The sequence below is a fragment of the Euprymna scolopes genome, chromosome 5 (genome assembly GCF_053919585.1).
Source record: "Euprymna scolopes isolate OS-2025 chromosome 5, ASM5391958v1, whole genome shotgun sequence".
NCBI classification, from domain to species: domain Eukaryota; kingdom Metazoa; phylum Mollusca; class Cephalopoda; order Sepiida; family Sepiolidae; genus Euprymna; species Euprymna scolopes.
Genome location: NC_136486.1, coordinates 27,232,634 through 27,258,927, shown reverse-complemented (window position 1 = coordinate 27,258,927; position 26,294 = coordinate 27,232,634). Strand labels below are relative to the sequence as shown.

The 26,294-nt window shown below is 35.5% G+C and overlaps 1 protein-coding gene across 1 annotated transcript in view; it reads right to left on the bottom strand.

The window, feature by feature from the left end:
• Positions 1-6,991, bottom strand: part of LOC145276749 (fatty acid-binding protein-like) — a 100,904-nt gene extending 93,913 nt beyond the window's left edge. The window contains exon 1 of the mRNA XM_080127985.1: positions 6,474-6,991. Within this exon, the coding sequence (XP_079984111.1) occupies positions 6,474-6,555 (82 nt within the window). The 5' untranslated portion in view covers positions 6,556-6,991. The remainder of the gene's footprint in view (positions 1-6,473) is intronic.
• Between the last annotated feature and the right edge of the window lie 19,303 nt (positions 6,992-26,294).

Sequence of the window (26,294 nt, the reverse complement as noted above, 5' to 3'; positions counted from 1 at the left end):
TATCAAAATGGCCGGACCTGGTATTAAATAATCCGAAAAGGATCGATATGCCGTAAAACAAAATAACCAAATATCCATGGAACTGTATTCAATCAGCAACAGCAAACGAATGTTTTTTAATAAAAAATCTCAACTTTTGATTGGTTAGGAGCCTTCAACGGAACTTTTATTTCAGCCAATCGAAAGTGCAGAGCAATATACTTTCACACCGTAGAGTATTGGCGACATACGCTAGAGGTCACCGACTTGATATTCGAAAATTTTAATTTTACTGATAATCTATATATACATGTTATCATTTATTTATTATAAAATAAATAAATAAATAAATAACGATTTGATTCGGGAATCTTAAGTAGAATAACCCCCGGTGTGTTTGCGGTATTATAGCGAATGAGAACTAGGAATAGCATAGACCAACACAATGCAATGACGAGGATGACCATATACCCCACTTTCCCATCTTTAAGTGGTCTTGTGCTTAATTAAGTTCAGTATATCGGTTGAGAATTGTCCTCACACATACATACATTCTCACTTTTATAGATATATAGATTAAAGCACATCAGTGGAGTCGTATTCAACCAGCAACTACACGAGAGGGATGATGGCTACGTGGTAAACGACACGGATTAACAACCTGGGTGTACTAAGTTCGAGTTCGTTCCATGAAAACATTTTCACTTCAGAATGTTGGCAACCTCTATGTAGCCACTCGCGTAAGTATCAAATGTTTTTCTAAAAGAAATTCTAACTGGGAAGATATCAGGGAAACGAATGCCAACAAAAATCATCTGATTCATAGGAAATGAATGATGTTCAACAACAGGCAACAAACAAATTTTGAATAAAAATGTTAACTGTTGATTAGCTAAGAGTTTTATACAAGAATTTCATTATATATATATATATATATATATATATATATATATATATATATATATATATATATATATATATATATGAAAGATGAGGAATAAAAGTTATATATAACTTTATTATATTTAAAAAAAAAATTTTTAATTACATTTTCACCCCAAACAAGGCATATTGCCACTTTGTTGTATGGGGCTACTATCAGGGACATAGGCATCAGGGGTACTGTGTAGGGAGTTGGGCAGCAAGATGTCGGTTTACGTTGAACATGAACTTCTGCATGTCAGTACAGTTGGGGAAGCAGGGGCCCGGCTTCTGTCATTTCTTTAGATATGTGTTCATTTGTTTTCCTGTCGTGTCTGTTATAGAGTGTGGTGTCGTCAGCATATATACCCATTTCACAGGCAATTTTGTCAGGGAGGTCATTTGTGAATATTAGGAATAACAGAGGTCCCAGGATAGACCCCTGAGGCACTCCCGCATTTATATCGTATTGTTTAGATGTACGACAACCTGAAATTTTCTCTTATCTAAGAAGGATTTAATTATGTCATGTATTCTTCCAGTGATACCATATGATCTGATTTTCCTGAGAAGGCCTTCATGCCATACCCTGTCAAAAGCCTTAGATATATCTAAAGCTACTGCTCTACCCTCCACCGCTTTGTCCAGTGACTGGTATATACGTTCTGAGATTACAGTAAGGATTATGCTGTTGAACAGGCTTGCCTAAATCCATATTGTTGGTCAGTCAGAAGTTTAGCATCTGTAAGGTGATGGACTAGGGCTTGGTTAATTATTGTCTCAAATATTTTGGCGAAAAGTGGGAGGAGGCTAATGGGGCGATAATTTACTGGGTCAGTTCTTTCACCAGAATTCTTGAAAACTGGTACTACAGAAGCAGTTTTCCGGCAGGTAGGAAAGCAAGATTCATTAAGGCATTTGTTGTAAAGTTTGGAGAGAACTGGAACTACTTCGGCGGAGCACCTTTTTAATAGCACAACCGCGACGAGATCAGGTCCACATTCTTTTGCAGTGTCAAGATTTCTCATGATAGCATGCACCTGAGAAGGGGTGATTTTCAGATCGTCTAGTGTGGCATCTGTCCGCAAAGGAAAATCAGGGAGGGGGTGGTTGGCAGGATCCAGTGTGGAGTTGAAGGCAACCCGACTGGCAAGCATGTGTGCCTCCTCAGTTGCAGAGCAAACAACCTCATGATTGTGGGGGGATTGTTGATAGCCCATTATTTACTACACTGTTGTAGATTTTCTAGAAGTCGCGGTTTCCTAATTTCTGTGCTTCGTTGCGTTTTTTTGGTGGTTTCAGTAAATTCTCTCTTAGCTGTCGCTATTTCTTTCTTACAGTTACTTCTGGCTTCTATATACTTATTAGAAAAATAAGAAAAAGTAAAGGGGAAAATTAAGAAGGAACTTCTTTAGGTCATGGCATCTCCAAGATAAATGCTTCGTATCAGAAGAAGAGAAGTGCTAGAATTATATAAAATACAAATATAGAAAAACTGGCTTAATAGCATTTAGATATGAAATAAGAATGAAGGAATAGAATAATATGGTAAAAAAGTAATTAAAAATAGGTACACTATATAAGAGTAGTATATATGTAGGTTATAATAAAACATATTTTTAAAAAATTATATATATATATATATATATATATATATATATATATATATATAAATGTTTAGAGGTACAGAATTTATATATCGTTTTAAATAAAATGGTAGGCGGAAGTTTCTCGAGAGCTCTTTCGGCTATCATCTCTTCAGGAGCAAATCGATAGCAATCTAAATAATATTGTGGCGAAAATAAAGAGTTCTATAGGGGAACTTATTTAATATGCCAACGTACGGGGGCATTAATTAAATTTATTTGCGTTTAAAAAACGATTAAAAAATGTTGGCACAACGAGGGAGAAAAAAAAAAAAAAAAAAAAAAAAGCGGGAGAAAAATTCAAAGTTCCCCAAAGAGAAACAATGCGTTTGATGTTTCTTTTTGCCGGCACAAAGAAGGTTGACGCACCGCGATAGTGACGGCCTCCAAAATCTTTAAATGGTTTTTGGAGTCCGCTCTATGTAGCACCTCGAACCAATCTATTTTATATCTATCGGCACAGCACGGGTTGTCAACCAAATGCTGGCCAATAGCAGAGTCCAAGGCTGCAGAAGGAGGGAGACCTCTGAACCCCATCCTCCCTTGTCTGATCTTCGATGGAACATGCTGGTTTATACGAGTCAAAAGGTGCAAGGATGGTCGCCCAACATAACCAGCATCGCACTGGCATTTAAACTGATATACAATATTACTATTTTGGATGTAAGGCAAACTATCCTTGCGGAAAGACGGAAAAAATAAGTTCCCCTATAGAACTCTTTATTTTCGCCACAATATTATTTAGATTGCTATCGATTTGCTCCTGAAGAGATGATAGCCGAAAGAGCTCTCGAGAAACTTCCGCCTACCATTTTATTTAAAACCATATATATATATATATATATATATATATATATATATATATATATATATATATATATATATATATATATATATTAGGTTGGTGCAAGAAATAATGTCGTTTTTTGACGTTCAACTATATACAAAAAACATTATTTTTGCACCAACCTAATATATATATATATATATATATATATATATATATATATATATATATATATATATATATATATATTAGTATCGTAGGAAAAAAACAGTGGCATCATTTATAATGTGATAAAATCATTACCGCTCAACTCAGCAAGTTCGTCGCTAGGTCATACCGTGCCAGACTCAATGATTGGGGTTCCGATTCCGAATCTCGTAAGAATCTAACCACGCTAATGAGCCGTAAAAATAATGAAACATATGCCTATGGATGACTATAGATTGTATATCGATAATATTCCGAAATAGTTTTTGTTTTGTGACTATTTGGGTGTGCCAAGTTCGAATCGTGTCCGCTTCATTTGAAATGTCAGTGTTGGCAATCTTCACGTGGTGCCTTCCATATGGCCACGATGTTTTTTTTTTTTCTGGAAAGAATTCTAACTATAAAGATATCGGAGAAATCAACGCTAGCAATGCTCATCAGATTCATACGAAATGAAGAAATGGCCCTTGTCTGTTACTTATACAACAATTAAGAACATAAATTTTTGTTGTTGTTATTATTATCATTATTATTATTATTATTTTGATTATTATTGTGGTTATTATTATTGTTATTATTGTAATTATTATTACTGTTATAAATGGGTTATTATAATTATAAAAATTATCATTATTGTTTTTATTATTATTATTATTATTGTTATTATTATTTATTTTATTATTATTATTGTGCTTACAATATTATTATTAATAATATTATTGTTGTTGTTGTTGTTGTTATTATTATTATTATTATTATTATTATTATTATTATTATTATTTGCATTTCAGTCTGGCGTTTCCGGAGTGTTTGGAGGTGGATGTTGAGCAAAAAAAAAAAAAAAAAGCGGTAAATATTTTTTTTATCTTTGACCCCTATTATAACCCCTTAACATTTATTGTTTTGGGTTCATATCAAGTTATTAAGTTAGATCCATGCCCAAGGAACCTATATCTAAAATTTCAAGTGTTTAGACCCAAAATTGGCGGAGGAGTTTGGTAGAGTTCTCAAAAGTCAAATCTTTGAACTTTGACCCCTTAACAGCGAAATTTCTGGCTGAAAACCGATCACAAAGATTTGGCCAAATCTCATACCCTGTATATCAAATTTCGAGCCTGTAGACTTAAAATTGACAGAGTTATTGCGTAGGGAAATGTACACAGACACACACACAGATACACAGACACGTTCACTTTTATAGATATATAGATTATTGTTGTTATTATTATTATTATTATTATTATTATTGTTAATACTATTGTTAAAATTATCATTATTCCCGTCACATAAACGTAAGTTAGTAAAATAAATAATTGTCTTTTTTCTAGCTTCCAAATGAAACAATTTAAAGTTATGAGAGGGAACAAGAAAGCAAATAGCAAGTCATGTATTCCTTATTGTTTAAAACGAATTTTTTATGAAAATTGCTCCAGACAAAGCATGTAGCCATTTGATATAAGTAATTAAAATAGGCCAAAAATATATTGCTTCAAGGCCAAAAAACTCGACAACGATAAGTGTTAGGTGGATAGATTCTGAGGTATAAAACAGCAATTCTTCCCCATTTGTCACAAACATTGCCCATGGAATGTGAAGAGAAAAAGACAAAATAAGAAAGCGCGAGTTCCGAGGCTGCTATTAATGGGTAACATATTTATTTAGATTAAAAATAATTAACATTTATAATAGAATCCTTTAAAGTTATCATTGAAGCGTACGAAATTCTTCATCATTCCAGTAATTATAGGAGCAATCGAACCCAGGAAAAGGAATTTCAAAAATTATCTGGCAAATTTACCCAGTGAACCAAGTGCAAGGGAGACTCAAACAATTGCACTTAAAGGGACTGATAGATTTTTTTTAAGGTCTCTCCATTGGAATGTATGAGATAGCGGGCGAATATCTGACATCTGTTAGGATGCCCCATACCCAGCTAGAACAAAATATTAAAAAAAGTAACAACAACAAAAAAACAAAAACAAATTAGTTATCTTTGCTTAGTCAGGCAGTAATATAAACATCATTACTATTGCGAACATAAATCATTTTGAAGAAAGTATTGTTGAGAAATTAATCCAAAAATGTTTTAATCGTTTGTGACGTATTTGCGTCGCAAAATAATTTAATAGTTAAAAAAAATTATAAAGCTTTAAACTTCGCATAAATACCAATTCTAAGCAAAGCAACCATCTTTGTTTAGTCAGTTAGCAACGTTAGCATGGCTGTTTTGCTCAAAACCGGTATTTACGTGAACTTTGAAGGCTTATAATTTCAAGTAAATATTTTCTTTTTAGTCGCGTGCAAGCGACTCTATAAGTCACTCCGTCGGTCGGTCGGTCGGTCGGTCGGTCGGTCTGTCCGTAACACTTTTGTGCTTGGCCTGTTGGCCAAGATCAAAGTGTAGTATCTGTTCTTACTACATGCTGTACTTACTGTGATATAAAGTGGGGGGGATCACTTTTCTGTATTAATTTAATGTAAAATGATCACCCACTTTACAACCAGCCAGTCTCAAAGCCATTCAAGTCATTCTCCAGATCATTCAAGTTGTTTTTGAAGGATTCCAGTTATTTTTGTAAGCATTGAAGTCATTCTTAAGGTCATTCAATTCATCCTTAAATTCATTAAAGTCATTCTAAATCATTTACTTTTTATTTATTTAAGTCATTTCAGCCCATTTTTCGGTCATTTTAGTTTATCCTTAAGAATTTCATGTCGATCCTGCATTCACGCGTTCATTCATTACACGAGAGCACGCGACTAATGGCTATCGGCCTTGTTTCCTTTAACTCAAATAGATCGCAAACGAGTAGCTAATTTTTTTTTTTTTTTTTTTCTAATCTTCTAACCGTATTTCCTTTAAAATAATTTGTGTCGCTAATAGTAAATATTACCGGCTTTTACTGACAGTAATAAAAAAATATTCAACTCACCCGTCGCGTCCATAAACGCATCGAAGTTGTCGGGTTTTTCATCGTCCTGTTTCCACTTGCCTCTGAAGATATCGATCGACATGATGATATTGATTGGTTTGTTTGCCGAAACAGATAAGTTTCAAATCGGAGAAAAATGTGCGGCGATTTTCTTGCTTTGTGTGCTTTTCTTTTAAGTTATAAATGTGGCTCACAACGTTTTTTTTTTTTTTTTTTTTTTTTTTGGTGGATGTGTGTAATATAATGAATGTGCAATAGTGATGGACAAAAAAAAAACGTTAAGTCCAGCGCGCTGTATTGATCGACGGTCGACGGTCGGCGGCTGCTTCTAACGCAAGTTGCCAACTGCACGCTTCTCGTAAATGTGCGCTTGTTTTTTGCTGTCGATGGAGCTGTGTCGTCGGTGGTGGTGGTGGTGGTGGTGGTATAACGTCGAAGGGGTGAAGTAAAACCGCACGCTCCCTGTCTATTAGAAAATGCCGTAATTCATTTTCCCAATTGTTTTTCTTTCTTTACATTGCTCTCTCTCTCTCTCTCTCTCTCTCTCTCTCTCTCTCTCTCTCTCTCTCTCTCTCTCTCTAACTCTCTCTCTCTCTCTCTCTCTCTCTCTCTCTATATATATATATATATATATATATATATATATATATATTGTTTCACTCTTCCCGTCTTTCTTTGTATTCGTCCTCTCTCTCTCTCTCTCTCTCTCTCTCTCTTCCTCCTTCTAATCCCTCTTTTTATCTTTTGTTTCCCCTCCCTGCCTTCGTATTCTTCTCTCCCCCCCCCTCTCTCTCTCTCTCTCTCTCTCTCTCTCTCTCTCTCTCTCTCTCTCTCTCTCTCTCTCTCTCTTATGCGGATTTCTTTTATCTTTCAATCGCCACCACTGTCTTGATTGAAGCGAAACAAAACATCAAAGGGTAAGTTTAGAGGGGGTGAGGCATTAAGAAAACACGCACACACAGATAGAGAGAGATAGATAGATAGATAGAGAGAGAGAGAGAGAGAGAGAGAGAGAGAGAGAGAGAGAGAGAGAGAGAGAGAGAGAGAGAGAGAGAGAGAAAGAAACGCTGTCCGTAAACGAGTGAAAGAAACTATGCTTTAAGCACCAATCAGCGAAGAAAGTTTTTTAACCAATCAGAACGCTCGCTGATCAAAACAGCGATGCATGAATGAAAGTTGGATGACTGGATGAATGAATGGGTAAGACGACTATTCTTCGCAGCTTTATTACGATGATCGACAGATGGGCGTGTATAAAGGTATAAACAACAGTTTTAAGGAAAAGTAAGAGCGTTTCATTTTTGTACAGATTTTTTTTTTAAATATTATAATTAAACTCACAAAAACATTGTAACGTTTTAGAGTATGAACGAATGTCATATACGTGCGTCTGCGTCGTCGGTGTTGCTGTTGCTGTTTAGTCAACGTTTTTTTTTTATTACTAGCTGGACGCCCGGCGGCGCTGCCCGGTCATACAATACGCTTAAATATGATATTTTAATTTATGCAGATTACGTATGTATTATTACAGAATGAATCCTCTTGCCGAGTGGACTAATTCGCAAAAAAAAACAAAAAACAAACAAAAAATAAAAATAAAAATAAACAAATACATAAAATAAAATAAATAAATAAAAATGAATAAATACATAAATAAATAATGACAACGTCGTTCATCAAATTCCGTTTGTGTTTGTTTACAATATCACGTCAGCTGATATTTGAGCTTGACGAGCTTAAAAATGATCTTTCTTTTCTTCTCTTATAGAATAGATAAAAAATAATAATAATTTTTTGCAGGAGAATATTTTACGTTACACCAGTATAACGTAAAATAATCCTCTGTATTTTTTTTCATCTATAAGAGAAGAAAGATTATTTTTACGATCGGATTTTTTTCGATTTTCGATACTTGTCGGATGAATTTCTGTACAAAACATATCTAAGAATACTGCCAGAAATATAAATTAGCTTTGTGTGAAATTTGCAAAAGATAGGTTCCGAAACGGCTGAGCCTATGAGGAAGGAACTCTCACACACACACACACACACACACACACACACACACACACACACACACACACACACAGACACACACAGACACACACACAGACAGACACACACACACACACACACACAAAGTGACTTTTATATAATAGTAGAACTTATTATTTATTTATTTATATATTTATTTTATTTACTCTTATTCGCTCCAAACAATGCATTGTGCCACTTGAACGTCAAAGGCTATTATTTGGAACCCTCTCTATATAGACACTATGTTGAGCAGCCAGATGTCTGTTCACATTACTTTTAAACTTCTGCATGTCAGTACAGTAAGCGAGGCAGAAGACCGGGAAGGAATTCCAAAGTCTAGCAGTTCGAGGGAAGAAACTATTAGGCATTTAGGGATCTCTACAGTGACGGGGTGAGATTTTGCTGCTTGTCGGGTTAGTCAGGGGTATTTACGTCAAATGCGGAACAAACGCTATGAGACCATCAGAGCATATTCCATTAAAATACGTGTAAAACAGGCACATGGGTGCAACATTGCGGCAATCGGAGTCTTTAGTGTACTAGTCAATCATCGCTTATCGAGGCGCAAAAGTTACTTGAGGATAACGGTTAATTGTTTTGCCAGGTGGACTGTGTTTTTAACTATGAGGGTTTTTTTCTATAGTTGGAATAGGACAATAATGACAATTCAATACATAGCATACTTTAATTGGTAAACATGACCCCGACCCATGTATCCAAGGTTTACAGAAGAGTCATTGTAAACCATTGTAATTTATTTTATGTATATTGTTCCTATTTACTTGCCTCCCCACGAGGGCAGAGTTAGACACAAGGTCGGTTTTTAATATGGGGAAAATCCAGCTCCCCCCAAAAAGGGGCACTCTGGATAAAAATTGTCTTAGTCATGAAGGATTTCTCCTCCACTGACTGAGGACAGAAAAAGTAAAATGTAGCATCAGAACAGATACTACACTGTGGTCTTGGTGCCATGCGTATTGTTATTACTTAAACATATCACTATGATTAATTTATCACTTTTTCTTTTCAGATTATTAAAGCATCGATCATATTTTTCTGCGATATTCTTTCCCATTTTGATCCGCAAATGATCTTTAGTCCACAGAAAGGAAGTCATTTTCCATCATGATAATGCTCGTTTTCACGCGGAACTACTGACCAAGTTTTTCCTAGGAAGATTTGGTTGGGAAATCTTACCTTATCCTACACATTCTACTGACCTAGCTCCCTCAGATTATCACTTATTTCGATGATTACAAAACCATTTAAATGATCTTAGCTTAACATCACGAGAGGAGATTGAACATACGTTGGATTCATATTTCACACCAAAACTAAATTATTTTCCAAGCGATATATTTATGAGCTCATTGACAAGTTTTAGAAAGCAAAGGTCGTTAATATTATGAATAAAGATTTAAAAAAACAAAAAAAAAACATAATTTTCCATTTTCAAGATGAAATTTTAAATCGAAAATAAATTTGCATCGACTTATATCAAAATTACCAGAAAATGTATTCTTGCAGAAGTCAGGAACTTGTAGTTTCTGAAAAAATTATACTGTGGTAATGTTATGGGGTTAAATGGTAATAAACGAAGGAACGCAGGATTTTTAGGAAACGAAACATGTATTCACATATATTACAGGCAAAGCGCGTTGAGAAATACCATTCCCCAACGGTGGGGCGTGTGCACACGACCTGCTTGGCCGCGTGCTAATCTCTGACTCCCGGGCACCGGTCTTCGGTACCGGAAGTAACGTCACCAGAGGAAGTGACATCATGAGACAGTCCATTAATCCCATGGAGGGGCGACTCCAACACCTCCCTCACAAGCTTCTTGTTCGTAAAAGCTGCCAGTACTTCTTCCTTTTAGGGTTCACCATCAATGGCTCGGTAAACTTTGTTTTATGGAACGACCGCTGTAGTTCAGGTATTGGTTGAGGAGGTTCAAGATCAAAAGTTTCGAAGACAGTGTCAATCGGCTCATCTTCCAATGGTGGACTGTTGCAGGTTTCAACTGATCGACATCTTCTTAGTTGGTTCTGGTGTCGTTTGTGGGTATATGTTGGTTCTTCGATGACATATACCATGTCACCGACTCTCTTAGTAATTGTACCCACCTCCCAGAATGATGTGTTGTTTTTATAACTTTTGAAAAACATTCTTTCACCTGGTATGAAACGTTTACTGGGTACATAGGTGGTCACTAATGGCCTTGACTGTTTGGGTAAGAGCTTGTACAAAACGGGTCTCACTTTCCTCGCAAACATCGTTTCTGCAGGTGAGACTGCTGTTGGTGTGTTCGGGTTGGGTGTAATCCTATACATGTGTAGAAATTGTTGCTTTGGCTTGGGAAATTCTTTTGGCGCGGGTTTTTTAGCTTCCGGCTTTGCAGTTTCAGTTTTTTGCCTCCTTTGGCAGATTCCGTTGAAGCTTTCTTTTTCGATTTCTCTGTTGCTGCGAATGGGACGTTTCGTTTCTTCTTGAAAACGGGCAGAGTTTTTTCTTTTAGTTCGAATTTAGCCTTTGTACATTTTCATAGTCCTGGTGAGAATACTTCTGGAAATTTCTTTTAACCGTCCTTCAGTTGTTGCGCCTCCGTAGACGAGTCTTCTACCCTATGACAGAATTTATTCATAGGTTGGTCCCACAATTCGAATCGCTCCATCAAATCAGTACAGAACAGGTTTTCGGATGTCCTATGTACATACACTTTCACAAGGTCACCGGGAGTGTGAGCTCTCCCTCAAATTTCACTTTATCGCCTGTCACAGCTCGAGCTGATTTGTTCGTCTTCCGCATGATTGGTTTCCTTAGTCTTTTCCATGTCTTAAGGTATATGATGGGCAAGTCTGATCCGGAATCCAATTGTAGATGCACAGTTTTATTTGCGATTTTAACTGTGACACATTTGCACCGGTTCTTATCCGAATCCAAGTCGAATCTAGTCTGTCGAACGCTGTTCTTGTCCTTGTTCTTCCTGCACCGGATCGCTTTGTGGCCCTTCCTGTCACATTCGTTGCAGTACTTATCTTTGTAAAAACATTGACTCGACCAATGTTTTCCATAATTATTTTTATTCTTTTGTAACTGTATTGTGTCACAGTACATTTTTTGTTGTTTTTTGGTTAGCAAGTAAAAACAAGTTTTTTGTCCACCCTCATATTGGGTTAGGTTATCTCTAAGGTTTTTACCAAGAAGTAAAGGACATATTGCCCCCTCCTCATACGCACACACTCAAGGAAAGGACATTTTCTTTTTTATCTCTCTTCTCCAGTCAAAAACGGAAATAAATATTTTTTCGTGCGTTTTGAAAAGCCATTTCAAGATGGAGGAGGTTAAAGCAGTATTAATACAGCTAATCAAGGCCCAGATGAACCAGCAGCAGAAGGCTGAGGAAAATAAAAAAAAACGTAATAAACAGCTCCAGTTACAATTTTAAGAGAGGCAACAAGCGTTGGGGGGAGAGAATGCTACTTCAACAACAGAGACAAGAAGAACTATTGTTAAAAATATTCGATAGAATGGAACACAGGGACGACAGTTTTACTTTTTCCCAAAGTGCCATATTGAACTCTATAGAAACGTTCAAATACCAACCGGAGTTGGATGGGACGTTTGACGCTTTCTATCGGAGATATGAGGACCTATTCATCGTGGATTGTCAAGAGTGGAGCTACGCTAAGACAGTTCGTCTACTTTTGAGGAAATTAGGGACCACAGAACATAGCAAGTTTGTGGATTATATTCTCCCCAGGAAGACGAGTGAATTGGAATTTTCTGAAGCGGTCAAATTTTTATCCGAACTGTTCAGCCCGAATTCATAGAAGATGGAATTGCTTGAACCTGCAAAAACGCGACGACGATGATTACCTGACCTTCGCATCCGTAGTAAATAAACACTCCGATGATTTCCGTCTATCTGACTTATCGGCAGATGACTTCAAGTGTTTAATTTTTGTGCAGGGTCTAGTCTAATCCAAAAACGCTGATATAAGACAACGTGTTCTCTCTAGACTTGAGAGCGAACAGGGCCTCACCCTCCAGAAGTTGCCAAGGATTGTCAACGGGTAGTCTGCGTAAGGAACAACTCGAGACACGTCGAGGAGTCAGGCGCAACATTCATTAGGACGAACTTCAGACCGGAAAAATACTTACCCCGAAGAAGCAAAGCTGGAAGTAAGAAAACTCAGGCTACACCAACTAAGTATCACCCAGTCACAAGACCCGGATCTCCTACAAGCCCGTGTCTGTTTTTATGTGGGGGGGGAGTTGTTCCCACGCGACAGAAAAAAACTTTCACTTTAGAACCGACAGTTAAAAATAGAATATTTCATAAAATTCCACTCAATGAAAAAGTAGTATTTCTTTTTAAAAAGTAAAACGAAAAGGGGGAAAAGAAACATTTCTCTCCCGTTAAAATATTGCATAAAGTTAGCAGCAAAAAGCAAAGGCAAAAGAACGTTTCTCTTCATTTGAAAAATGTCCAAATTTGCGTACGAATAAACAGAAGTTCTCGCAGTGAAATTAGGTCAACATCTTTTTCTTTTCTATTTCTCGTTTTTCCTTCTTTCAATAAGCAACCTAATAAACTTTTACGACCTTAACAAAATGCGTTAAGCACAGTTTTTTTTTTCAATTTAAATATAGAGACAAAAAGATTACAATTGCGTTGATGACTTTGTCTTGTGTTCGTTTTCTTTTTCTTTTTTTTCTTTTTAGAATTTTGTTTTTAGAACGTAATTGCCAACCGACTTCTTAGCTTGTAAATCCGAAGTTCTTTTGAAGTCAATTAGAATTTTTTTTGTGGAGTTAACCTGTGTGAAAGTCGAATCCGTCGTCGCTAGTTGTTATGGTGTATACGAAAGGAACACAGGATTTTTAGGAAACGAACATATATTCACATAGATTACAGGCAAATCGAATTTAGCAATACCATTCCTCAACGGTGGGGCGTGTGCATACGACCTGCTTGGCTGCGTGCCAATCTCTGACTCCCGGGCACCGGTACTCGATACCGGAAGTGACGTCACCAGAAGAATGATGTCATGAGATAGTCCATTAATCCCATAGAGGGGGAGGTTTCCAACAGGTAAATAATGGGTAATCAACAATTCCTCTACTATTCAATAACCATGCTATGCCCTGCATGGCAACCGATAATCCACCTTAGATCCTTCAAACCTCTTACCCTCCCTATATTTCCCTTTGCGTAAAGAAGTCACAATCGATTTCATAATCGCCACTGCCTATGTACGGGATATCGCAAAAAACTAGACATCTCCAAGACACGTGGGCTTGATTTTATCCCTGCTATACTAATCTAGAAATGCTCTGCTGGGGTAGCCTCTATTTTCTCAAAAATTTACAACAGATGCCTTGCCGAATCTTACTTCCCTGGTAGCTGAAATTAGTCTCGTCTGTGTTTCGCCAAAATCTTTTGAGGAATTAATCAACCAATCGCTAGTCCACTGTCTTGTAAACACTAAACTTATCTCTTCTTCCGACAGTATACATTTATGAAAATCTGTTCTACTGCCGATTTAACTTTTAGCACCAACCTAATAAATTTATCTGAAAGATGATATGCGGTTATTTAAAAAAAAAAATGGTATGGAGAAAAGTAAGACGAAGTGAAATGAAGTCAAGTCTTCAAATATATATATATATATATATATATATATATATATATATATATATATATATACACTACTATTACTACTACTACTACTACTCTAATCCCTTATACCTCATTTAGATATCCAACTCTGCCCCCTTTTAACGAAACCAAGAATTTTTTTATTTTTATTATTTTTGCTCTTTTACCTTTTTTAATTATATATATCTATTATATATATATATATATATATATATATATATATATATATATATATATATATAGGGTAACCCAAAAAAACGGGCCCCAACTCTTATAAGGTCCCGTTTCTTAGTGTTTTGTCCGAATGAAATGAAACTTTGGTCATAATTAGTTTATTATATTCAAAGCATTACATCAAAACACTAGGGTCTTTGACCTTTTTTCTCCGTTGACCGTAAAATGCTAAGAAAAATAACTGAATGTCCTCTGTCGTCGTTATTACTGTTGTTATTATTAATATTATTATGGTTAATAGTACAATTTCCCCTATTACTCCACCCCGCCAACCATCTATATCCAAAAATCTATTTTTGTCCTGTTAGACACCTCCAAAGAATTTGCTACCCTATCTACCTTTGCCTTATAAAAAAGAAAACATAGAAATATTGCCACATATTACCTAGCATATAGTATACTTTGAAATCCAGTATTATAGCCTTGTAACTACCCACTCAGACCCACCACTTTGCCTTAAATCACCACCATAATATCCCTCCCTCATAATGCTGTTGTCATCTCGCTTGCATCTGAAAAAAAATGCCCCTCCATAGATAATAGACACCTTACACGTCGTTAAATTAGAACCACCACACATCCAGTTAAGCCCCAACTTTAACCCTAAAATATATACTACATACACTTAAGACTATGATAAAGACTCTATACACCTTTCTGCACTACACTATATATAAGAGGCTCCTCCTTTATTTGGAATTCGACCCCCCCCCAACATCATCTATAATTTTAATTTGTTTTTATCTATTTCGTTCCTAATGAATCCAACACTAGACGCCGCATCCCCACTATGTTACCTAGCATCTTCTCTACTCTTCTGATGAGAAGCATTAAGATTCGAAATGCCTTAGCATAAAGAGTCCTTTCTATCCCCCAACTAATCGATTGTATTCCCTTATTGAATAAATGCACCAATCTATATCCACCAATATATAGTTCTGTGTCTTCATTTCCACCTCCTATTGTCTTCATATATAAGATCCAATGATACTTGTTGAGCTTTATAATGTCCAGATAAGTCTCCTCTCATAGAATTGAGCTCGCTCTTTTCCTCTAACGCTCTAAGCTACTATATATATATATATATATATATATATATATATATATATATATATATATATATATATATATATATATATATATATATACTGGCGATCCTTAAAGTTTAAAACAAATCATCTTTAAAAACCAATATTTCATAAGATACCGTGTATTGCAATCTCTAGCCCAGGCTAAAAAACATGGTTTCGTGATTTAGCAGTCATCTTAAACAACCGATATATGATGAATTTATTAAAAATTTGCTCCAATTTTGTACCTTGTCTTATCTGCAGGTCGCCTTATACGCCGAAATGTACAGTATATATATATGGGAAAGAGAAAAGAAAAACCTATAGCATTAGAAAAATATGAATGTTTCGTCCCCATTTACATATTACTAATACTACACATTTACGCAAGAGCCGGCGTACCCGCTGGATGGGCAATATACAGTCACCACCGTCGACTAATAAACTGTGCCAAACGACTTCATAGCAAGTAAGAAAAAAAAAAGAAAGAATGTATTGTTTTGTTTTGTTTTTTCAAAAATCCTGATGAGGGCTTTGCTTTAAGCCGAAAATGGTAAAGCTTAAATAAATGAATATTTGTTTATTTAGAAAAATAAAAAATTGTACGTGGTCGTTCTTCTAACCTCATGTCTTGAATTTCATTTTCTCCGTACTCCTAAAAAATGGATTGCTAAAATATTACGCATATCTAACTTTATATGTATCCGTAAACTGTAAGAAAAATTACAAATAAAATAATGTGCTCGTGTTACTCACCGTGTGGCATAGAATATATATACCAAATTATATCATGATTCGAATATTTATTTCGGAAATTATCCTACTGTACATATATAATCATACACACACAGATTATATATATATATATATATATATATATATATATATATATATATATATATATATATAATCTGTGTGTGTGTGTGTGTGTGTGTGTGTGTGTGTGTGTGTGATTATATCTGTACAGTAGGATAATTTCCGAAATAAATGGTCGAATCATGATATATATATAATTATTTCCACAGCCAAATAACATCGCAGTTCACAAGAGCCATGACAGCCAACAAACTGGATATTCAAGATTCGAGTTTCGCCCTCATTTGGGCTCATAAGTAAAAATGCTGCACTCGCTAGGTTGATGCCACCCAACATGAATTAGGAATAGAATGTGAGACACCAGCTTGGATTCTCGTTGGTTGGCTGACCACACGCCTTATTCAAGATGAAGTAGGTTCATTCCATAGTCGGATTTCGCCGCGGTTTGCTTGATCTGTGTCAGTTAATAGGCTCTGCCCAATAGCGTTCTTTTTATATAAAAAAAGTTGTTTTTTTTTATCTAACTTTTACTAAAGAGAAAAAAGGAGCAACGACGAAACTATCACAAATGAGAAAGAGTAGAGGAAAGAAAGGGTGAAAATAGGTAGGTAGGTAGGTAAAGAGAAAGAGAGAGAGAGAGAGAGAGAGAGAGAGAGAAAGAGAGAGAGAGACACTATCATATTGATATTGTTATCAAATATCGACGTATGTCACCTAAATTGTGTTAGTCTCTTAAAAATTTCTGGATGTTGGCATTGTGCGAATGCAAGGAATTTCGTGGAGGTGGAGGGGGGAATGAGAAAAGAAAGAAAAGTGCAGAAACAGAGAAGAGAGAAAGAGAAAGGGTGGAAGAATAAAGGGAGGGGGGTTTATGAAAAATGGCAGAGTGGTGAGAAGGGTGCAGAAGAGAAGGGGAAAACTAAGGACACCGGCCAATGTGTGATTGATGTCTGCTTATTTTCAATGACCTTCTATGAAAAATGGGATTACAGATCTGAAGTAAAGAAGCCGGAGATTACATTTGTTCATCTTGTCGTTGATGTAATTCAGTCTCGAATTAAGATTAATACCGGTATCCATTAAGAAAATGTTTGAAAACGAGATGGGTGGATTAAAAGATTAAGATAAAACAACAAATAAATACGTTAAAATAAAATAAAATAAGAATTTTTTTAAAATGCAAGAAACATAATGACACGCCCATTAAATGCTGCGATGTTTTTTGTTTTTTTTCTGTGGAGAAAATCCGATACTTATGCACTTATTTTACCATGCTGAAATAATAGCGTTATTATTTAGAAAGCTATTCTTAATATGAGAAAGGGAGAGTATTTTGTAATAATTTTGTACTTTCACCTAACAATTTCATAATAAAAAAGATATCGTAAAACTTGTATTTAATTTGAAAATACTATTTTAAAAAATAGCACGGTAACATAAGTGCATAAGTACCGAACATTCACCTTCCCCAAAAGGGACTCTTTGGAATAGAACAAAAAATTAAAATTGTTTCAGTTCAGAAGGACATCTCCTTCGCTGACTGAGTACAAAATAGGCTAAATCTAGCATCAGAACAGATATTACACTTTGTTCCTAGTCAGAAGGCTAATGTTAAACCAGACTTCCTTACTCCTCCCACACCTCTTATCATCCCTCGCTGACTCCTTGCCTTCCTTGAATCTCTTATGCCACTCAAAAAACTGATGCTCAATTCATACAGGATGGTCCAAAAGCAGTCTGAAGCATTCCATACGTTTTTGTCGTATTTTTTCCAAGTTTTAAACAGAAATGTTATTACATATCGTTCTCCTAAAGTGTCCTCACGTTGAGACTGCATTTTTGAAATTCACCAGCTGTGACAATCAGGCTTTAGTAGGGTGTATTCCAATTCCTGTTGTAGTTGTTCATCTGAACATGAAATCATAAAAATTGGTCAGTCATCTCAAAAGATGTATAGCAATAACATACTGAATTTTCAAGAGTCTACGACAATTTTAAATGCATGTACAAAAAAGTCTGGAAACTTATTGAAGGCACCTCGTATATCATTTGAACGGAATGACGGAATACAAACATGTAGAACACGAGCAAAGGAATGGAAATAAAGTTCGTAACGTCGCAGGAGCGAATACATGAACAAAAGTGCATGTCTGCTTGTTTGTTTATCATCGTTAAAATATTTTTCTTTATAATTATTTATTTTCAAAACTACAAAGATTCAATATATTTAATTAAAGAATAAAAGCATATTTCAATAAGTCTCTAGTTACTTGTGTACAGCATTCATCCTAGGCAGGTTGAACCGGCTTCCTCCAGAGGAGGAAGTGTCAAGGGAATATTAAATTCACAAGCAGTTCCCAGTTGCGTGTATTTCCTCGTCAGAGGAGATAACAACGTAAGGGTTTTGTAGTTCTTGCAAAAAAGTGTTCACGTCCTCCTACATACAGCGCCTGGTATTCCGAAATGCTCACCTATCTGATACAGACCAGACTGAACGCTGCTTACTGATGGGTCACCACTTATCAAGTCCCATAACAAAACACCGTTTATACACATTACATATTCTTTTTATACTATGATATGCTTGGTGTGGAGACTCATCCTTGCACAAGAGATGAACTCTTCCGAACTGTAGAAATAAACCGAGAAGTACGATTCTCGGTGTGGTCTGTGTACTTCATAGTACGCCATCTTGGCTGTAAGTGCTACAACCATTGACATTTGTTTTATTCTGTTTTGTTTCGATGTATTTTACCTTTCTAGCCCATATCTGTGGTCGTGGTTTTCCTTAGTGTTCTTTCTGGGCCACAACAATGTTACTAACAGACCACCCAGTGTTTCCCGGAAGTATGATATTTTAATCCATGCAGATTTCGTATTTATTATTATGGAGCAAATTCTATATTGATTATTACATTGTACTTAATATATATATATATATATATATATATATATATATATATATATATATAGTAATAACTCAAAAAACATTTTTTAATTACTTTGATGTCACCAGCTTATCGAAAGGTTCAAATACGATATTTATAAAGTTTCAAATTTTTAGACCCAATATTCAGAGAGGAGTTAGGTAGAAAAGTTTTACACATACACCGACAATGTCATATATATATATATATATATATATATATATATATATATATATATATATATATATATATATATATATATATGGTGGAAAAGAAATTAAAACTATAAGTTGAAATTTACAATTAAATTTATCGTTCGACTAAATGCTCCAAAAACAATTTTCAAAGTCCTCATTCCACAGAGTTCCGTCTGCCTGCTTCCCTCCGGACTACAACTTGGATGTCTTGAAGTCCAATGTTAACAAATTCCTAATGAACCGCCCCCTTAATTAAACACTTCATCAAATCTCCACACTAACGTAATGTACTTGCAATAACCCTTATCCCTGAGTGGCTTCCGGGCCTTGATAAGTGGTGATCACTGTGTAAAAAAAAAAAGTTTCAAAGAATGCCAATTCTTGCTATTCTTCTCATCAAATGACAGAAAGAAATCAGCAAATTATATCTGTAACAATGCTAGAATTTGTTGATTACAGCATTAAATGAAACCTAAATTTATTAGTCATAAATTGCAAAAATGTGCATGTCCTTTAAAAGAAAATGAGTGGAAAAAAGTAGATGTAGAAAAATAAAAATAAAAACAAACTCGGAATAAACTTGGAGCTTACATGAAGACTCTTTCAAAGGTAATCCAAAAAGCAAAAATAATCCTTATTTAAATCCAGTTGAGTACAATTAGTCCGATTGGAAAAAATAATTGCAGCTCAAATTCATGGAAATTGTTTTTGCAGTTATTGTTGTAGTCTAAAGACAGCACAGTTGATCTCCAGTTAAGTGGATTCGAGAAATTAGATGGACAGAAAAGCCCACATGTCACCCTCAATCGCTGGCTAAATTAGAAAAGACGATTTCAGACTTAACTTTTTTAAATTTAGGTCAGCCTAATGTTTACACGTGAATGTTTCTATCTTTGAAACAGAAAATAGTCTGGACAGCACAAATCAATTCTTTCTGCAAAGTGTTACAGGTTCCCAATGACAATATTAAATGAGTAAGGGGTAAAGTTTAGAATGGTGTAACCGTGGCAAAATTTTAGCTGTTTGGTAATTATAATGCTGTCAAGTGATAATAATAATAATAATAATAATAATGATGATGATGATGATGATGATGATGATGATGATGATGATGATGATAATAATAATAATAACAATAACAATAACAATAATAATAATAATAACAATAACAATAACAATAACAATAACAACAATAATAATAATGATGATGATGATGATGATGATGATGATGATGATGATGATGATGATGATGATGATGATGATGATGATGATAATAATAATAATCTGATTTCGTTTATCAATGTCTCCCTGGAAAGGGATAGGATTCATTTCCAGAGGATTTTCCTCAAACCCGGCTCCAAACCAAGAGCTTCAAAGATCAAGGGTTTCCTAAAGATGTTGGTGGTACCTACAATAATAGAAGTCTGAAGGCCGCCTAAAACATCGGGGATTCGTAGGTTTTTTTTTTTTTTTTCAATTGTCCTTCCAAACGACTTGATACTACTTCTAGCGTACCTACTACGATCGGGATTATTTGTGTTTTAACCCCGTGTATACGCCTTATCTCCAAGGCCAATGGAGCATAATTGCCCCACCTCGTTCTCCTTCTCTCTCACATTCCTGTCCCAGGGTACTGAGAAGTCTACAATCTGCCAGTTTTTTGAGACCTTGTCAATGACGACCAAATCTGGACGATTATGTTCCAATTGCTTCGTCGTTATGAGACTTTTGTCTCACCATACCTCTACCTTGCCATCCTCACTTGTTCTCACTTCATCAGACACCTCCTCAAACCACTTACCAGCACAGTTCATCCCAACCTCCTTACAGATCTCCCAATATATCCGGGTCCCATGCGATTATGTCCGTTGTGGTTCTCTCTCTGGGCCAGTCCACTACATCCTGCTAGAATTGACTCTGAGGTCTTACCACAAATCCGGCATTCTGCAGCAACTTCCTCTCCTAGAACCACTTTTTTGAAAAATCGTGTTCCTAATGCCTGCTCTTGTGCTGCACAAACAAAGGCTTCAGTACTCTTCGTCAGATACCCAGCTCTAAGCCATTGCCATGATCTTTCATCAGCCACTTCTGTTATATCCTGGAAGAACCTTCCATGCATTTTCTTCCTCGCCAGTTCCTCTGCCCTTTCTCTATCCATACGTTTCACATAATCAGCCTTGATCTCACATACCTCCACTTCATTGGCCACAACCTTAAGCATCCACTCCTCACTTCTAACCACATGCTCCTTCAACGATATCTCCTCGGTTCTAACACAATCTTTTACACTTTTCAATCCTCTCCCATCATATTTCCTCTTTTGATACAGCCTTGCTACGCTACTTCGAATGTGGAATATACCAAACATTGCTAAAACTTTTCTTATTTTGATATCCATGGCACGCAACTACTTGTCAACCCATTCTAAAATTCCCGCACTGTATCTCAAAACACTGACTGCCCATGCATTCACCGCTTTCATTAGGTTTCCTCCATACAATTTCGACTTTGCAATTAGTTTCACTCTTCTAAGATACTCCTTCCTGACTTTCTCCTTCATTTCTCTGTTCATGATGCCTTCACCCTCCAGCACTCCCAAATACTTATACCCTGTATCTTCTATTTCTTTCATAATTTCTCCATTTGGCAGCACTATTCCATTCGAATGAACCTTTACTCCCCTTTTAATCACCAGCACCGCACATTTACTAATCCCAAACTCCATCCCGATGTCTTCCGAGTATGTCCCTACGAGCTCTACCAGTCTCTCCATTTCATTTTCATTTCTACCGAATATCTTCAAATCATCCATAAACAGTAGATGGTTGAGATGTCTGTCACCAGATCCAAAGTTATACCCCAGTTTCTCTCTCTTCAAGAGAATGCTCAGTGGCATCATTATCATTACAAATAGAAGTGGAGATAACGAAACTCCTTGGAATATTCCACGTTTAATGCCAACCTGCCCCAGAACCTCTTTGTTTGCTGTCAGTACCGTTTTCCATTGAGCCATACTTGTCTCCAAATAATAATAATAATAATAATAATAATAATAATAATAATAATAATAATCCTGACACATATCACTAATTGCAAAACTATTGTTACGTTGATATATCCCTCGATCGAATCTTAGGTCTTGTTACCAACTGCGATACTATTGTGACGGGAATATTTCCCTCAATCGAGTCCTAGATCGTATCACCAATTGCGATACTATTGTGATGTGGATATATCTCTTGGTCGAATTCTAAGTCTTGTCACCAATTTTGATATTAGTGTCATGTGGATATATCCCTGGCTCGAGTCCTAGGTCGTGTCACCAACTGTGATGCCATTGTGAGGTGAATATATCGTTAGGGTGAATCCTGGGTCGTAAGTCATCAATGTAATATTAGCGCCCGAGTCTCAGCGCTAATTGTGGCCTTCGCTCATACGCTGCTACTGGCCATAAAATAGGGTCAAATTTTGAGTCCAGAGTCACGAGGATCGCATGTATTCCGACTTGTTGCTCTGTCAATATTTCTGCACCATGGTGCGATTAAAGATCCGAAATATTGTGATATTGACTACGCTGGTTTGAACTGGGGTTAAGCGTCTGACTGATATTTCTTCTATTTTTTATTTATTTTTTTTTTTTTTTGTCAGTGAAAGTGTTGTCTTCGTCGAGGAATGTGGCTCTATTTTTTTACTTGAGGGGGTCACTGCTTATCAAGGCCTAGAGACTAATCTAAGATAGGGTTAATAATTGTTATGTAGACGGTAATACAGCAGGTTTAGTAATGGTTAAACTTGGGTAAGGCTTAATTGCTTAAGAGGACGGCTCAACAAGAACTGATTTACATTAGACTTGAAAACGAGATGTTCTCTAGAGACCTTTATTCGCGCGTAAGCGGTTTTTTAAAAATGCCTATCGTCGAGATTCTAATTTTTCAAAATCTCTCGGATATTAATATAACTCTAATCTAAAATATAAAAATATAATAACTTCATTTATTATGGCCTTTGGCTGAATTGAACTTCAACCATGACCAGTTGGATTTAAAATTTATGCAAAAGAACAACATATTACTGCTGTCTGATAGCATGAAATATGAAACGGATTAAATTTCACAAAGAATTGCTATCCACTGATTTGGATACTTTATCAGTGAGATTTTTTTTACCTGTGTTCTACCAATCTTCAAACAATGTGGAACTTAATAATTCCATCCTAGTTTGTTCAAGGATAATTCTATATTTGGATACCAATTATCATATCCTTTTTGCTTTCAAAACTAATTCCATTCTCCGTGTCTCTTAAAGGCATTTAATCTTTAATATTTTCTCTCTGTGCTATTTAGCAAAATAATTGCGAACCAATGTTAATATTTTGCTAGGATTTTTGCTCTGAGGAGACGTGCTTACATTGAAAATCCATGGATTAAGGAAATTAATTTAAACATTGTTTTCTTTGGTTCAAACAATAAATTTTTATTTTGAAAAAGTAATTCTTTTAATATGAATTTTGAATAAATAAACTCTACTTATACACACATATGTGTGTGTATGTATGTATGTATGTATGTATGTATGTAGATATATACAGATATATACGTTTACATATATTGTATATATATATATATATATATATATATATATATATATATATATATATATATATATATACACACGTTTATATATATACATGTGCGTGTGTATGTGTATGTATGTAGATCATGTAAATACATACATAATGTAATGAGGTGATATAGTGCATTGTGTATATATGTACGGCATCTACTGTAGAACCCCGGGATTTTTTTCAGGTTACGATGTGGAATAGGATGTTTTTCCGGCCCCTGCTTACGGTATTTGCCCTGCCTTACGGTGTTATTTATAATGTTATTTGATTATATACATGTGTATTATATACTGTACTGTATTTTGCTTCTAATTTAAATGCCATATCCGGGGGTTCTACTATACTTCAACAATGCTCAGTAGTAGTAGTAGTAGTAGTAGTAGTAGTATAAAAATATATTTCTGGCACGCGAGGAAGTCATCAAACTAAATTATCCTCGTGATTTAATTAAACTAAATTAATGGGAATGAAGCATGAACGCCTCTGTGTAGCTTACTTGCTACACACGCGCGCACACACACACACACACACACACGCATGTCTCTACCTTCATGGGTTGAGTACTCTGAAAAAACAGATGGCCACTTACACGGCTCTTCATAAAATAAGAGAACCGTCGGATGCTAAATTGTTTTAATATAAATATTTACATTCTACCTACGGTAGTAAAGTTTATACTGATATTGTTACAGAGAAGATACCTACCGTTAAAATAGTCTGGTTTTGACCTCAATTAGAAGTACCTTTCTAGCTCTACAATAGATAGATAGATAGATAGATAGATAGATAGATAGATAGATAGATAGATAGATAGATAGACATGAAAACTTAACAGGATTGTTGAAGTCGGGCAATGAAAGAAGAGTAGGCGGAGTTTCTAAAAGAGGCGTGGCCTATTTTTAATCGGTATTTTCCGCAACCGTCCGTTCATGGTCGTACGTCATCAGAAAAAGCTAAGGTCAACTTGATCTGGTGTGTTCATGTCAAATACGAGACAGACAGCGACCGGCATTTATTTCTGCATGAATAATATAATGAGATCAACGCAGACAAATGTGAGCAGCACTCACGCACACGGTCACACATACTTGTATACGTACGCGGCCCTTTCTCTGACTGCCAGTAATCCCTCTCCCCCCTCGCCCCCCTCTCTCTCTCTCTCTCACTCTCTCTTACTCTCTCTTACTCTCTCTCTCTCTCTCTCTCTCCCTTTTTCAGACACACACATAGGGGAGGGAAGAGAGAGACAAAAAGACAGAGAACAGTTTTCCACCGGGTTTATGCTCCCCTACGAAGATTAAAATAATATTATGAGTATTATAGATTCAGCCACTCTGATGAGTCGTAGATGGATCATTAAAATTTAACAATGCGCTGCTCCCCAATTGAGGGTACCAAATTGCTCAAAGGGAACATTATTCACAACTCGCATTTAGTTAAAAATGCGCTTTCGTATAAATAATTGAATTAATTCAAAAAGTATAGTAAAACGAAAACAAATAACATTTACATGAGTGTCGTTATATATATATATATATATATATATATATATATATATATATATATATATATATATATATATATATATATATATATCGCTAACAAAAACAATATATATATATCGCTAACAATATATATATATCGCTAACAAAAACAAATATATATATATATATATATATATATATATTTGTTTTTGTTAGCGATACTTTTCTTGAATGTATTCAAGTATTTATATGAAAGTGCATTTTTACCTAAATGCTTGTTGGGAATAATTTTCCCATTGACCAATCTGGTACCCCCTAATGGGGAGCGGCATATATATTATTTTTTTTTAAATATAATTATCCACTGACACGTGTTTCGTCGTCTACGACTCATCAGAGTCTCGCTAGATTCAGCCACTCTGATGAGTCGTAGACGACGAAATACGTGTCAGTGGATAATTATATTTAAAAATAATAATTATATATATATATATATTCACATATATATATATATATATATATATATATATATATAGAGAGAGAGAGAGAGAGAGAGAAAGAGAGAGAGAGAGAGAAATAAAAATTATATGTATATGATTATCAAGCCATTCTAAGAATGCATAAGAATGGGCATTGTTTGCGAAGTATAAGCTAGGAGGTAGTCACCTGGCGTTTACGCAATTAACGTTCAGCCACTCACGATTATCTAATGTCTGCACCCGAATTGAACATTTATTAGTTATTAATTTCCTTCATTCTCGTGGCAATTA